We start from the raw sequence: 14671 nt of genomic DNA, 5'->3' as shown, positions 1-14671 counted from the left end.
TGTGATTGTGATTGTTTTTTTTTAATTTGTTTGAGTAAAGTTCGTTATATCATAGTTGTAATTTGGCATTTGCGGATCTGTTTTACAACATAGATGTCTATTTCGCACGATACAAGTGAATATACAAAAAATAAACAATAATTTACCAAAGCGGTAAATCACATAGAAAAGACACATTAATATTACACTATGAGAGTGACACTAAGGTATAAATAATTTGGAAACCAACTTACATACCAATCTCCCCAGAATATACCTTGTTTTATTTGATTCCACTTTTACACTACCTAAGTATGAATTAAATTAACAAACCATGTCTAATTTAACAGTACAGTTTTATTTGACATCTTATTTTATTCAAGCACTTCTAGACACATATAATTCATGTAACTAAGTTTGTGTTTGAGCTATTTCTTAAACGTCTTTTTTTTTCATGGTACATGAAACTGTTGGATTTACTAAAAAAATAAATAAATAAAAGTGACAAATTGCGACTTATAGGAAAGGAAGGATTGATACTAATCTCGAGTCTTAAATAATTGTAATAAATATTAGTATTTATCAAGCTGCTTGATCAACTGACAGTAAACAAATAAATATTATATTATGAGTTACATATAAGCGGTACTCGTCCGAAATGTGTGTACAACCTAACTTTGAATACATTTTTTCATTAATTACTAGTTTTAATTTTAAGAGGTAAGTAAATAATCTGCCAATCCAGTAATTTTCCCTATTACAATTTAAGTAAATATCAGGCCTATGGTTTCTGATGACATTTAATAAAACTAGGGAAACGGGAAACAAAAATATGATTAAGTCAATACATGTAAAAAGTCAAAAAATGTTCGCTTAAAAGAACTACTTATATATTGTTTAAGAACCTGAAGAGTTTTAATTTTATGACTAATTTCTGCAGCAAAATATTGATAAGTATTAATTTGATGATTGTTTTGGTTTCAGTTTCCCTAGCTCTACTAACCACAAATTTGAAAGGGAAAAATGATTATTTCATAGAACAAAAAAATGTAATTGATATTTCCCAATTTGAGCAACCAAATTTTGTTTAAATAAAAATATAACGGAAAATACTACAATTGTTACACAGATATTGATATTTTTTTTCACGTGGATATATACTTACGTCAACTACATTTGGCTTTTTTAATAAATGCAAGAATCAAAAATAGACTGACTCAAAGGTATGAGCTAGCCGTATCGAAAATATAAAACCGGCGGTTCGTTTAACAGCAGTTTTTAGAGCTAGGATAATTATTAAATTTGTCAAAAAAATATAGGTAAGTATCAAGCCTCGTGAACCCAACTGAACCTACCCAGTTTTCAGCCTTATATTTCTAATTTTTCCAACAAATAAGAGTTGTGTGATTTCAGAATATGTCTTGCATATATCTTTTTCACCCTCATCAAATATGTATTTTGTGTGATAACTGTAGTATATAATAGGTTAACCGCAACATATATAATTTATAATTTGTGGTCCATTTGTTTATACTAAGGTTCTTAAGTAACATAATGTTTTATTTTCATTTACATGCACTTCTTAATATAACGTGTTTTTCACGAGCACTAAGTTACAGTTTTTTAAACAACTTTTCACATTACCAAAATCTTCACAGGACTTCATGTCAACAGAAAATTCAACTTTAGTTTTACTCTAATCAATAAAAATTACACAAACAAGTGCTACAAAGAACGCAAATTTAAATTACAATTTAATATATATAAAATAAATTTTCTAAAGTCCCATTAGTTGATGGTAGTGCCATGTAAATAGATAAACTCTAATTTTCACTTCTTTGGGTGGTTTTCAAACATAAAATAGAATCACAATATTAAGAAATTTAGAGTTTTACACCAAGCTGTACTTTTAGTTACAGTTATTATCTGTAAAATTATGATTAGGTATCCGGTAAAGGCAAAGTTTTGCATTTCAACTTAATAACTACTCTATAACTTTAATAAAGTGTTAGTACGTATTAAAATGTTGAGCCTAGGGTAAAAATGGACGTAAGAACTGAGCTATTGAATTATCGAATGTCTTAGTATATTTAACTAAAAATGATACCGAAAATTAAAAAAAATGGCAGTACAAAATATATTGATATAATATGAAGACGGATAACATGGAATGCTTAGTAATTCTTGATAAACACTATTAACTTGGGCAAAATATTCGCTTAAGCCAAGTTATCTTTGGTATTTGTTCACATTCACGGATAATAGGAGACAAAGCAGAGATATGATCTATCACAAAAAAGCTCATCAAATCTAACGTTTGTGCAGAGTGCAGGTCTTGCTTGTATTGTCTTCAGTCTGATGAATTGAATTTATCTAATGATATAAATTTACGGCAGAAAAAAATTGTCAGTAGCGCTTTATACAGGACGTCTAGCAAGAAAGTGTGAAGAATCTCTCAATTAGATTAGATAACAAAATAAGTTTTTTTCCTATAGGGCCTTCCGATGTTTCTTGAATTTAAATTGTAAAACAAAGTATGCATTCATATTTATTGTCAATAAAATTCGGTTTAATGGAAAAACTTTAATAAATGTTTTAATTTAACTGCTTTTATTCCAAACAAAAACATCTGGTCTCTTCTTTTTCTTGTGGCCTTACCCAAATATCGGGGCCTTGGTAACCACTCGCATCGGTCTGTGTTGTGCGTGTTTCAAGTGGATACACAGGTAGAACGGACCTACAGTTTAACGCCGGTTCCGAACAGCAAACATGAGGTGATGCCTTAACTTTTTGGGTTGGATATGCCGGTCGGACTTAAACCGTCGACTCCTCGCATAGTAACCCAACGCACTAGTTACTATGGTATGGCAACCACACACGGGAAAATCAATATCGCTAAAATTAATACTCTATAGGCATATAGTATCCCCAAAATGCTGGCAAATTGCAGTTACAACTTTGTAAATATTCAATTGAAATTGGGGTATGAGCAATTATTTTCTAACCTACAGCTCTGCATTTTACTAGTGAACAAGGTAATACCTACAGTGAGAATCTGGATCTTGCAATCAAAATAGTTATAAAAAATTAGGGTTTCCATAAAAAAAGACATCGCTGTCTTTTAATACGTCCAAGCAATAAAATGGCCTTTCAGAAACATAAAATATATCAAATTTCTCAATATTTTCATAATACACCCACCAGAAATTAATCGATCAATCTACGTGACCCATAAATATTTTCGTCATATTTTAAATCGAATTTCAGTGGTTTTTCCATTTTAATTTTTGATTAATTTTACAAATTGCAAAACTGTTCAAGAATACTGCATTTTAACATTTTAGGGAAGCACGCCCTTTTAGCTATTTCGCGCACAACATTTCTATTCCCTAAAATTCAAGAATATTAACCCAGAAACGGATCCGTTCGAATAACTAGCTCAATTCCCTGCAGAGCTTTAAAATCGTCATTGATAGTTGGTTAAAGTCCTCCATTATTGCCATTTTTGGGCAGATATTAATTCAGTAATATAAATATCATGAATAAACACAAAAGACAAAAAAAAGCCGCCTTGTATTTTAGAATTTTGCGTAACTTACTGACAGGGATGCAAACCATTGCACATGGGGGACGTTGAATCCTATGTGGGTCAAAGAAAGTTAAAAATCGGTTAAAAATTATGTCGAAATGTCAGAATTAAAATTTTGATTAGCATAGTTAATTGAATCGTTAAAAACGTAGGACTTATTTACGCTGGTACCCAGGTCAGATGGGATGGGATATCTCATGTGGGATAACTGTTTGTAACCGCTTGGTGAATCCACCGTAATTTTATGGTTAATTATTTAGAACTTCATTCTATTGAGCATGTTAACACACTTGGATAATGATGGATCATTCCAGCCCCTTTTTTTATGAAGGCATCCTATAGGCATTTTGGATTGTGTTCAATATGTGCAAGCTGGCCAAACTGCTTGAAATTGCAGGCCCGTATAAACCAGCAGAATACAACAAAAACTTACTGACAATTTCGTTTCCGCAGAGCTGCGACAACCAAAACGGGCAAAAAAAAAATTGTACAGGATCGCATCTAAACCGCAATCAGATTCCAACCGATTCCAAGGGGGAACCCGCTAGGTCTTCGCAATTATCATCTACGATTAGGCACTTTCAAACCTTCGGTCGGTGTGAATTAAATGTAAACCGGACTCTCCTGGCCGGTCAACAGGCGAAACATCGAGGTCGGCATCGTTTTCATCAAGATCTCGCCGACGGAGGTGGCGAGCAAGTTTACGATTTTTTCGTGTGGGACGGCGACCACGCTCTGATTGTTGATTTCGATGATGCGGTGACCGACGCGAACGCCGCCCCTTTCAGCTATACCGCCCCGAAGCAGGCTGCATATGACTCCGTTCTGAACGCTGAAACCTAACTGATATTTCGTATCTGGCCGCTTGATTTTCACTTCAACCACAGGAGCGCATGGAACGACCGTCAGTTTGACAACTGTCTGGTTTTTCGAGTTTTTGATATAATTTTGACACGTAGACAGCGGCAGCCCCACCAGACTCACGCCGTTGATCGCGATGATCTGATCGCCGATGTTGAGTTGACCGCAACGGGCCGCAGCCCCGGCCGGGGCTAGATTGGCGATGACCACCGTAGGTAACATCGATCCCCAACCAGATTCGACGATGACCACGCCCAAAATCTCGCCCTTCGCTTTCGGCACCACCACCTCCTTTTGCATGCCCTTTTTCGCGAACATCTGCAGCTCGTCGCCGAAGATCTCTTGCGAGTTGAGGACCTCCTGGTAGTCAAGCTCCTTGACGAAGCTGTGGTCCTCGATCCCGTTCGCTTTGAGGAACTCCATGTAGGCGACTTGGAACGCTTGACCAATGGATTGAGCTATGAATTGAGCCTCCTCGCTTTCGAAAACATAGCAAATCATCTTCGGGGTTCTGTTAATTTTCGGCGCGTCCTCCATTTCGTGCGGTACGAACCTTATGGACAAAAAAAATACAAAAACTATCCATCTAGTCCGAAGAAACGAACGGAAACTTTAGAAACAAGAACAAAACAGTGTGGAATATACAGGTGGACAATTAATTCATTTTAAACTACGCTAACCTACACTTTTTAAGGAGTAATGATACCACTGCCTGAAACGTTGTGATTTAAAAGGAAATAAAGGCAATGGAAGTTCGGCAATCACTTGGTATATCTTTCTAGTGTAGAATATATTGAGAAATGAAACAAATAAAGACAGGACAACAAGATGTATCGTTTTGAAGCAGGCCAATATTAAAATTACAGATCCAATAAAAATAGCAGATTTTTTATAGTAATAATATAAATAATAATAATAGTAAAATTCTATATTGCCGACAAAATTAAAATAAGACAAACCAGCCTATCACAAAAAGCTACTCTCAAAAATATAATATAATTAAAATGCATTAAATGAATAATGCTTACAAAAGATACACCACACATTTATAATAGAATTGATAATAGCCTTCAGAATCAAACTTTAAATTATAAAACATTGACTATGCAACCATTAATAAACGTCTTCTTTATAAGTGTGCCCATTTTCAGTGCAGTAATGAGCCACATTCTAAACGATTTAATTGCCATAAAGTATATTTCTTGTACCAAGAAAGTGCCTGAAAATGCTCAATTCACCTCTATGTCTTGTCACAATTTCAATGTCGCCAGCACATAAATTTTTGTTCTCAGAAAATAAATGCATATTTTGTAGTGTAGATACGGAACTTTTAAAACTTTAAATAGTCGACAGGAAGCTTCCTGACGAAATCCCAAGACATATCTCAACATTCGTTTTTGTCTGATTGGACTCAAACATGGTAAAAAAGTTTAATTGTCCCGAGTGAGACCATAACACAACATATAGTAGGGTCTATATGAAATCGAAGTCGAACCAGAAAGGACTCTATGCTGTTTCGATCCTTAGAAAAGACCATGAATCAATCATCACCATCATCAGTTCAACTTACCTAATATCAAAAAAATATATATCGTATATTACCATTTTTACTTTTTCATCCATCTACTGGCAATGAAATTTGATTAGCTTTCTCTGGCTGTTTTGGAAAAAAATGTCATTCGGAATTACGTGGTAGGTATTCTGTCTTACATTACAAAGTGCAGCCTGTATATAAACCAGGTAGAAACTCTATATCTTCCGCTGCTTTTGCTACCTTCGGTCTTCGACCGGGATCTGTACAAGTATGTCCATCTTTTTCGATGGTTTGAACTGTTTTGTTATGAAATGAAAGGTGTCCCAAACCGAAATGTCATAGATATCTTGAATTTTAAGACACAGGGTGATTTTGGAAATTTGATATTTTTAGATAAGGGAAAATCGGTCTAGATAGTTTTTTGTTGCCACTATTCTACATAAAGTGTGAAGTGCAGCTTGAGAAAGTTCAGAAAAAAAAGAGTAACTTTTCGAGTTATAACTCTAATAGAGCTCGCCACAACCGGGCTTACAAGGCCAATTTGCAGTTTTATAATTTGCAGCTATTATCAGACAGACGTGTATATTTTGATATTTGTTTTGGGTTTAAATAGTTAAACAATCAAGTAGACTGTAATGAGTTTGTACAGATTTTCTCCCTGTGCAGACTTGCCATGCTTCGTAGTAGAGACCTTTTTATTGCGGATATATGAAGATCAAATGTTAAATTCGCTAATATTTCATTGCTGTAATAGTATAGTCAGTGAGCACGCAAATTTTAATATTTTTCATTAAAGTTTTGGACATTTTAAACGACAGTTAAGTTCAGTTTAGTCTTATTTCTTTAGATTTTCCTGTCTTATAAATAAATAAATAAACACGTTTGATAAAAATACAGCATGGTCCATTAAAAAAACACAAGTTTAGTTTGTATAACAAAATTTGTGAGTTTCAGAAAAAAAACGACCATGCCACTGGATGCTACGCAGAAAGTCCTATCCAGACCAGTTTTTACCTTTTTTGGTTAGTTAGAGAGAGAGAGAGAGAGAGAGAGAGAGAGAGAGAGAGAGAGAGAGGGGGGGGAGAGAGAGAGAGGGAGAGAGAGAGGGAGAGAGAGAGGGAGAGAGAGAGGGAGTGAGAGAGGGGGGAGAGAGAGGGGGAGAGAGGGGGGGAGAGAGGGAGAGGGAGGGAGAGAGAGGGAGGGAGAGAGAGAGAGGGAGAGAGAGAGAGAGAGAGTGATGAACGAGTATTAACAAGAATAACTTTTTTCCATATCTTTCACTTTTTAGTCTCTTTGTTCTCTTGTCTATTCCACCCTTGGACATACTGTATGTTATAAAAGTATAGCATTTGCACAGGGCGTCTTTATGTGACGTTGCAGAGACTTGTTTCTCTGTAAAGCTTGTAAAGTACTTACTATCTTACTTACCTTCTTCTGGCCATGAGCACTACCAAGTCGCCGATATCCGCGATATATGAGATTGTCCTCAGGGCGTGATCCATCATGATCTCTTTCAGATCCGTGTTTAGGACCATAATTTTCTCGGTGGAAATGAAAAGATCGACTTCGGTGCTTGGCTGGCTTTCCCCTTCGGGGGCTTTAATACGCGAAACCGCCTCCTCCGCTTGCATCATTCGTGTGGTTTTAGTCGGCTGGCCTTCACATACGAGCTGCGTGGAACCCAAATACCTAGCCCGAAACAACACGCCTTCGATTAATACCGATCGCTGTATCACGTCTTCCTTGTTTCGTCCCTTTTTCTTGTTCTCTTTCTCTTTGTCATCGAAGAAACCTTGATCGTCTGTCCTCTTTTGACCCAAAAGCCTATCAGTTTCCAAGTCCGTATCATTTTCTTCTTCCTCGCCGCCACTGTTACCCTTCCGATCCGAATCACCGCTGGCAGTGGATAAACCGCGCTGCCTCGGTACCCAAACGGGGCTTCCGCCACTTTCCTCGCAATAATTGCCATCGGAATGCCTTTGCAAAGGAGTCCTCTGAAGAGTTAGGCGGATATCTTTAATCGCGGCTTCGACGTCGGTTGTTTTTTCATTCCCAATTATTCGATGAGGCGCAGGAGCGGGCGGCGGCGGAGTTTTATCAATGGACTCCGTTTGAGACAAATTGAGTGGTTCCTCAAAACTACCAATGCAACTATTTATATCGGCCGTCGAGGTATTGATACCCTCGTTTACTGAGGAAAGACCATTTTCATTGAGTTTGTTTGCAGATTTCGAGCTAGATATGCCCTGGTTTATTTCCTTTTCTATCTCAGTTATTTGTTTCTTCATAAGGATAACCGTTGGGTTGTTGTTATCTGTATCGCTAGCGTGACCAGACGACAAGCCGTCTTCGAGTACTGGCATGCTGGAATACAATCTTAAGGCATCATTGGGAGTTACTACATCTGTGTTAGATCCGATTATCCCTCCAGTCGGTCCCAGATCATTCTCCATCAACATTAAAGAGACTTCGCTATCTAAATCTCCGCAGTTTGAATCACAATCCGTAGTTTCTGGAGATAAAGTAAAATTCCTACTGTGCCCCACTTGAAGACCTACTTCGGTTTCCCCCAGATCTCCACTTGAGCCTGTTCCAATTGAAAGGTCCAAAAAATTATTTTCATGTTCCATAATATCGTGACCATGCAGACTTGGCAAATCCACATTGGTAACACATTTTTTTGGTGATTCAACACTGATGGAGTACTCAGGTTCAACACACCGACCTTTAGCCAACCTTTTTCCAACATATGAGCTGCCCGACTCATTTGCCTGTCGCCTTAATTCATACTCTAAATCCTGAAATTCAGTTTCTAACCGTGTTTCTTCCTCAGGTGGAGGGCATTTAAAAAACTCCTCAAGGACTTTTCGGGTCTCTGAGAACTCATATAAATAATCAAATGTTGATGTGTTGGTGGTGGGTGATGATGAATTATTCTTATTATGGCAAATACTTTCTGCATCAGGGCTTTCTTTTTCACTTGGACTAGGAGTGGTTACGACTCTCTGAGGAAACCCTGGTCTGGGCGAGTAGACGCTTGGGGAAGCCAGGAGACTCTGAGCACTAGGAAGTTGCATGTGAGAACCGCCTGTATCGAGCAACCGAGGGCCGTATCTTCTTGGAGAACCTTCATAAACAGCAATAGGCAAACTGCCGATAACTTTGGTCACTTTATCACTGTCAGTATCACTCAGATTAAATCCTATACTTGAAGAAGTGTAATTAATTTGTTCAGCATCATGGTGTTTTTCATCAATATGAATGTTTTCTCCAATGTCATCAAAGACAACAACTTCACTTGGAAAAGCCATGTTAACAGGATTGGTTTGATTATTGGATTGATCTTCAGCGTCCTTTTCATGAGTTACTGACCATACCTCTGAAGCAAACACCGTTTCCGTGTATTCACGGGAATTTTTACATTTTTTGGCTTCATTGCTTCGCCCTCGCAATTCCCACACTCCTTGTTTCATAGGCGATTTATTTTGAAGTTTTTTTTCAGCATCCTCCACTAAATGTACATTATTTTTAGGTTTTCTAGCTGCTTTGATGCGACTCTGTGAATATATTTCCCTACCTCCAGCAATTTCAATTATTCTATCGTTTTCGCCGTTAAAACTCATGATATCGTTTTTTCTTGTTGCATTATCCACAGAAACATTTTCTTTTCCCGAGGCGATAATAGAATTTAGATTTATATCGCTTCTTGGTCTGCACTTGGGAAACAGTTTGCTTATTTGTTCTACATTATTTTCACTCCCTTCAATTTTGCCAAAAGCTGCAGTCAAACTAGTCATTTCTGCTTTAATATCACAAATGTAATTTCCATTACACTTCGGGAAAAAACATCAGCTATTTTTCACAAAACAGTTTCACTTGAGTTTAATTAAAAACACGCATATTTTTTATAAATATCGTTCATAACTTGTCACTTATTTGTTTATTGCAAATATTTAAAAGGAATAGTGGAGGTAGACACTATAAAGCACGATTCACACTAAGTCGATCAGTTGTTGCTCGACGCATCGACTTTTCCGTAAATGCATGAATACACTGAAAAAGTGCAGTTTTTACGTAATTATTGATTTTGTTGTATTTATTTTGAATATACGTGAGAATTTTTTTAGAAGTCGGCTCAAAATCTTAAAAACTTGGTCAGCATTCTCCGTTCTAAACACGGCTTAAGTGATTAATTTTGTTTGGATCAATACCCCTACGTTAGAAAGAATTATAATTTAAAGTCCTAATTTAAAATGAATCTGTTTTTTTGTTATTTTTAAACATTGAGATATTAACTTTTAAAATGATCTGGTAAAAAGAAAAATATTTACAACCTCTTCAGAAAATTAAATTATTGATTAAATCAATATATTACAAGTCACAGACCACTTGCATCATGCTTCCAAAATCTGTAGCGCTTAGTCCTTCTTGAAATAGATTGCCATTAACAAACATTTTCGATACATTTCGATGACGTCACAAAAAGATGCTGTATTTTAGAACACGGCACATTTTTATATGTTGTTCTGTGGTTTTAAGATGCGGATTTTATCGTGGCAAATACTTTTTAAAGGGTTTTTCGAGATTGAGAAGAAATGTAAATATCTGTTTGCAGCTACTTTTTACAAGGTAAAAATCGGGTAATTTCCTGATTGAAATGCCGGGAAAGTTTTTATTATTCAACTTTGCCATAAAATTAAAACTTTTGAATAATTTGGATGTTCCACTACAATAACGGTTTTTTGGAAGAGGGATCGTATTAGTTCATGTAAAAATAGAAAAAGAAAATTAAAGATGTGTTAACATATTTTTTATCCAAAGTTTCTCTCAATGTGCGATAAATAAAGTTTTTATAAATACATAAAATATATATCAAGGATCTATCGTGATTATAAGTTCAGAAAAATATACAAATATGTAAACTAAACTTTTACAAAAATATTCGCATACATTTCATGTCATCAACTTGAGTTGGTAACATAATGACTATACTATACATAAATGTAATATACGCAACATAAAATACATTTCTATACATTGTCGCTTTACCTGAAACTACGCCTATATTAACTATATATTCAAGAATAATTTGAATAATACATTATTTTACACTGATGATCGTTTGTGATCTTGATAATCAATGAATTAATCAGGATAAGTTTACTTCAATTATAAGTCACTGTGACTAATGGATTTTGTCCAATATATCATAATGCAGACCATTCAATAGAAGGGTTATTGTAAAATTGAAATTTAAAATTCCTCTATATTATTTTGTCAAATGAAAAGCTTATTAATGTATTTAACTTTTACTAAAATTGTATAATTAATGCAAATTAGAGTAAATTCTAATTGTCACTAGCTGCTGCCAACTTTTATAAGTTACAAAAGCAAACTTTATGCAGACTGGGCGCATTCACGCATTCAAGGGACAGCAATAGTTAATTGATAACTGTTACATCTACTAAATGCAACCACTGTTTTCAAATTAAATATTATGAACAACTTACATACTGTCAGTATTTTAGCATCTCTGGTTCATTGTAAAACAATGTTCAGTAAGTGTAAGTAAGTAATCTTAAAGGTTAAACAAAACTGTAGTATGGAAACATACAGGGCCCATCAATTTTTTATGGCAGGAGTTGGAGAGCTGAAACTATTAGAATCAATAAAATAAGTTAGAATGAAATATTCAAGAAGATCATCATTTGCTTGTTTTTGGAAAGTCTAATGGCTCGATATCCAAGTTATGGTTGTAGATAGACAGGACATATCAATAAAAAATTGTTTGTTTTTAGTCATAATATATTTAAAAGCCTATACATAATAAATTAAATTTATATTCCTAAGCCACTTTGAAAAAGAAGTCCACTTTTTTTTTCTTAAATAATTAAGGTGGTTGTCTATACTTGGGATAAATTTTAATTTGAATATTATTATGAAGTACTGTTTATTTATTTTATTTATACTTATATATTATTAGTATTAATAATTTGAAGTATATCAGCCTGTATGTCAAAGACTAAGGACTTGTGAACCCACGTTTACACTAACTTTTATTGACTTTGAGAGTATTATTCACGTAAGTGTTGCTATAATAAATTGATACACCCTGTATATCACAAGTACCAATTATCAGATTTTCCAAAATTAATTGCAGCACTGACATTACCAAAATAGTTTGTAGCACAATAGTTAAATTGCAAGCCCCCCACCCATTGCATTGCATTGTATTGCAAAAGTTTTCTTGAAACTTCCATTCACAAGATGTGAATTACCGAAAAAAATTATGTTTACAGATCTAAGCGCATTTCTGTTCATACCTACTAAGTAAAAAAACATTGTCTAATCATGCGTGGAACATAGTTTAGTAATGAAAGACAAATAAGTCAGAGTTGCTAATCCTTATGCTTCAGACTCCCCCGGAGTATTTTCATCTTCTAATATTGGTACAATTAAGTTGTCTTTCGACATTAAATTATACTTCATCACAAACTGAGTAAATCTCTTACACAAACACGTGTCATTTTCAAATTCATCAAAGATGGAACGATGATGGAAGTATGCGTGAGAGAATATGCGATATACCCTCCGACATACCGATCCCAACTTTGCAACGGATGACTCTTTTATACTAACCCTAAAAAATAAAAACAAAATCATTGCCTTTTAAAATTACATATCAGTAGTGTCAAATATAGAAAATTTGCAATAACATTTTAGGGGACTCAATAACTTAATAATATAATAAATGCAAAAGCAGGTAATATATGAAACACACAAAATCAAATGTGCGGGTTACTCTTTTTTTAATTTCATTGCTTCATGGCTTTTGACTACTTCTGTTAATAGTCAGAATACATGTCTCATGGGTGCAAAGGGCATTTGGAAATTAGTAGGTTTAAAATAATAGCAGGGTTACAGATTTGGATTAAGTGACTTACTTAATATAATATATACTTTTTATATATTTATTTATTTTTATATATTAATTTATAGATTGCTTTAATTATATCTACTTACAAGCACTAAATTATAAATAGGTGACTATAATTAAACACCTCGAAATGTCAAACCAGAAACACACCTGCTAGGAAAGTATTTGTTACTATTTAGAAGGCAGGCAGCTCCATCCAAAGTGTGCCTAGTGTAATCTATTGCTGGACATTCCTTTGGGGTTTTGTGGGCAGCACACAAAAATATCCATTGTTCTGTAGCAGTCATTTGTGTACATGTCTCAGGATGACATTCACCCTGCAGTTGAACGGCTAGCCCGTTTAGTTCCATACAGAATTGCCTGTAATATTTGTGTGATGAAACCTATTTATAAAAGTTAAGCTATTTTCCATTTATAACAAATACATACCTCAAATGTTCATATTTCCAAACACCTTCATCCTGTGAGTCTGGCATTTTCAAAATTAAATCAATATTTGATGGATCTCTACGAATTAACTGTTGAATATATTGTTGGACAGCCAAAGTGCTGTCCATTTCTTCAAAGGGCTCATCAGGCCATCGGCAAAAATCCTAAAATAATTACTAAGGCTAAAAGTGCTTCTTTCTAATACACACAAGCAGGGGACAATTAACAAAAAAGTACAGAAAAAAATAATTAAAAATGCGAGTGCCTTAGTGTAAAAGCTGGGAAGGAGGTATTATTTTCTGATGTTTCTGGTTCCTTTGGGTATTGCAACTGTTAACTTAACGTATTCATGTATTATTGTTCTCAATATCTTCTAAATAAGTTTATCTTTACCTTTGCTTTAGTTCCGGGTCTATTTCTTCGCAAAATCGTTGATCCATCAGCCATCTTCATTTTTAACCGCAGAACTGAAAAGGCACAGATCAGTTAAGTTGGATGAAATAAATGACAGAATCAAGATGATAGATGTGACTCCTAGAGAAATCAATTAATTTCTCTATGGTTAGATTTTTATTTGATTACCGCATCTTTTACAACAATTGCATACGACTTTTCTCCTGTAGTTAAGATCATTTATGGTTGAAGTATTGAAACCTTTATTTATTTTCACAGTTTTAGACATACGAACCATATACCTACTAGAGGTAGAGAGACTCTGCAGACGCCGATAATATAGAGACAAATGCAGCAACTATGAAAAATTATTGAAAAGGTCCATTCAACAAGCGCATGCGCGAGATTTAAAATGTGCCTAGATATTATTAAATATTCTGGGAAAACCAGTGAAATGTGTGGTAATCTCTATTTAGTGCAGGTTAGTTAGTAAAATGTAGAGGCATGCGAAGAAAATAATTACCGTTTGATATGAAAATATCAGTGCCGCCCGCGGCGCATCAATTTTTACCGTATAGTGACTAATAGAGCTACTATATTATCTAGTAGCTATATGATACAAACCCATACGAACATTTTGGAATGAATAAATTATTGTGAGTTTTGGTTAGTTTAGAACACTAACACCAAACTATCCAAAACTATATTCATTTAAATTTCGAAAATTTGGGTTTATGCTATAGTCGATGTGGTCAATCTTTTCTCTTAATAACATTATTAGAAAGTTTGAGAAATTTCGTAAAGTCTTCTCTGAAGCTCATTGGCGTACCGACCTTAATAAGACTGGGGGAAGCTAAAAATTTTCTAATTATTTTAATCACTGTAGAAGAAATGAAGGGTTTGAAACCACCTATTTTCTCTTTTCCATTTTTTTTGTATCTTGGCACAT

The 14671-nt window shown here is 34.8% G+C and overlaps 2 protein-coding genes across 5 annotated transcripts; both read right to left on the bottom strand.

Annotated features, from left to right (window-relative positions):
- Positions 1 to 4159: 4159 nt before the first annotated feature.
- On the bottom strand, positions 4160 to 10129 carry LOC132704015 (amyloid-beta A4 precursor protein-binding family A member 2-like). Its single transcript, XM_060673619.1, has 2 exons — positions 7392 to 10129; positions 4160 to 4982 (listed from the first exon to the last, which is right to left on the bottom strand). Exons 1-2 carry the CDS (start codon positions 9758 to 9760, stop codon positions 4172 to 4174), a joined length of 3180 nt encoding a protein of 1059 aa, XP_060529602.1. The 5' UTR covers positions 9761 to 10129; the 3' UTR covers positions 4160 to 4171.
- A 490-nt stretch (positions 10130 to 10619) lies between these two features.
- LOC132703129 (MOB kinase activator-like 4) lies at positions 10620 to 14264 on the bottom strand. Of its 4 annotated transcripts, none has more exons than XM_060672211.1 (5): positions 14246 to 14264; positions 13723 to 13796; positions 13330 to 13493; positions 13051 to 13260; positions 10620 to 12603 (listed from the first exon to the last, which is right to left on the bottom strand). In XM_060672211.1, exons 2-5 carry the CDS (start codon positions 13780 to 13782, stop codon positions 12369 to 12371), a joined length of 669 nt encoding a protein of 222 aa, XP_060528194.1. In that variant the 5' UTR covers positions 13783 to 13796; positions 14246 to 14264; the 3' UTR covers positions 10620 to 12368. The 4 variants fall into 4 exon arrangements, with proteins under 4 accessions (XP_060528194.1, XP_060528193.1, XP_060528195.1 ...); XM_060672210.1 differs by lacking the exon at positions 14246 to 14264 and adding an exon at positions 14029 to 14065; XM_060672212.1 differs by lacking the exon at positions 14246 to 14264 and adding an exon at positions 14025 to 14041.
- Positions 14265 to 14671: the final 407 nt, after the last annotated feature.

Source organism: Cylas formicarius, unplaced genomic scaffold, assembly GCF_029955315.1.
Source record: "Cylas formicarius isolate icCylForm1 unplaced genomic scaffold, icCylForm1.1 PGA_scaffold_6__28_contigs__length_40554024, whole genome shotgun sequence".
Classification (NCBI taxonomy): Eukaryota; Metazoa; Arthropoda; class Insecta; order Coleoptera; family Brentidae; genus Cylas; species Cylas formicarius.
This window is presented reverse-complemented; position numbering and strand designations above follow the sequence as displayed.

Coding starts and splice junctions, on each gene's coding strand:
- LOC132704015 (XM_060673619.1), bottom strand. CDS start 9,760: ATGACTAGTTTGACTGCAGCTTTTGGCAAAATTGAAGGGAGTGAAAAT. Junction 4,983..7,391: donor GTGCTCATGGCCAGAAGAAG/GTAAGTAAGATA, acceptor TTTGTCCATAAG/GTTCGTACCGCACGAAATGG.
- LOC132703129 (XM_060672211.1), bottom strand. CDS start 13,782: ATGAAGATGGCTGATGGATCAACGATTTTGCGAAGAAATAGACCCGGA. Junction 13,261..13,329: donor TGGAAATATGAACATTTGAG/GTATGTATTTGT, acceptor CAAATATTACAG/GCAATTCTGTATGGAACTAA. Junction 12,604..13,050: donor AACAAATACTTTCCTAGCAG/GTGTGTTTCTGG, acceptor TTTATTTTTTAG/GGTTAGTATAAAAGAGTCAT.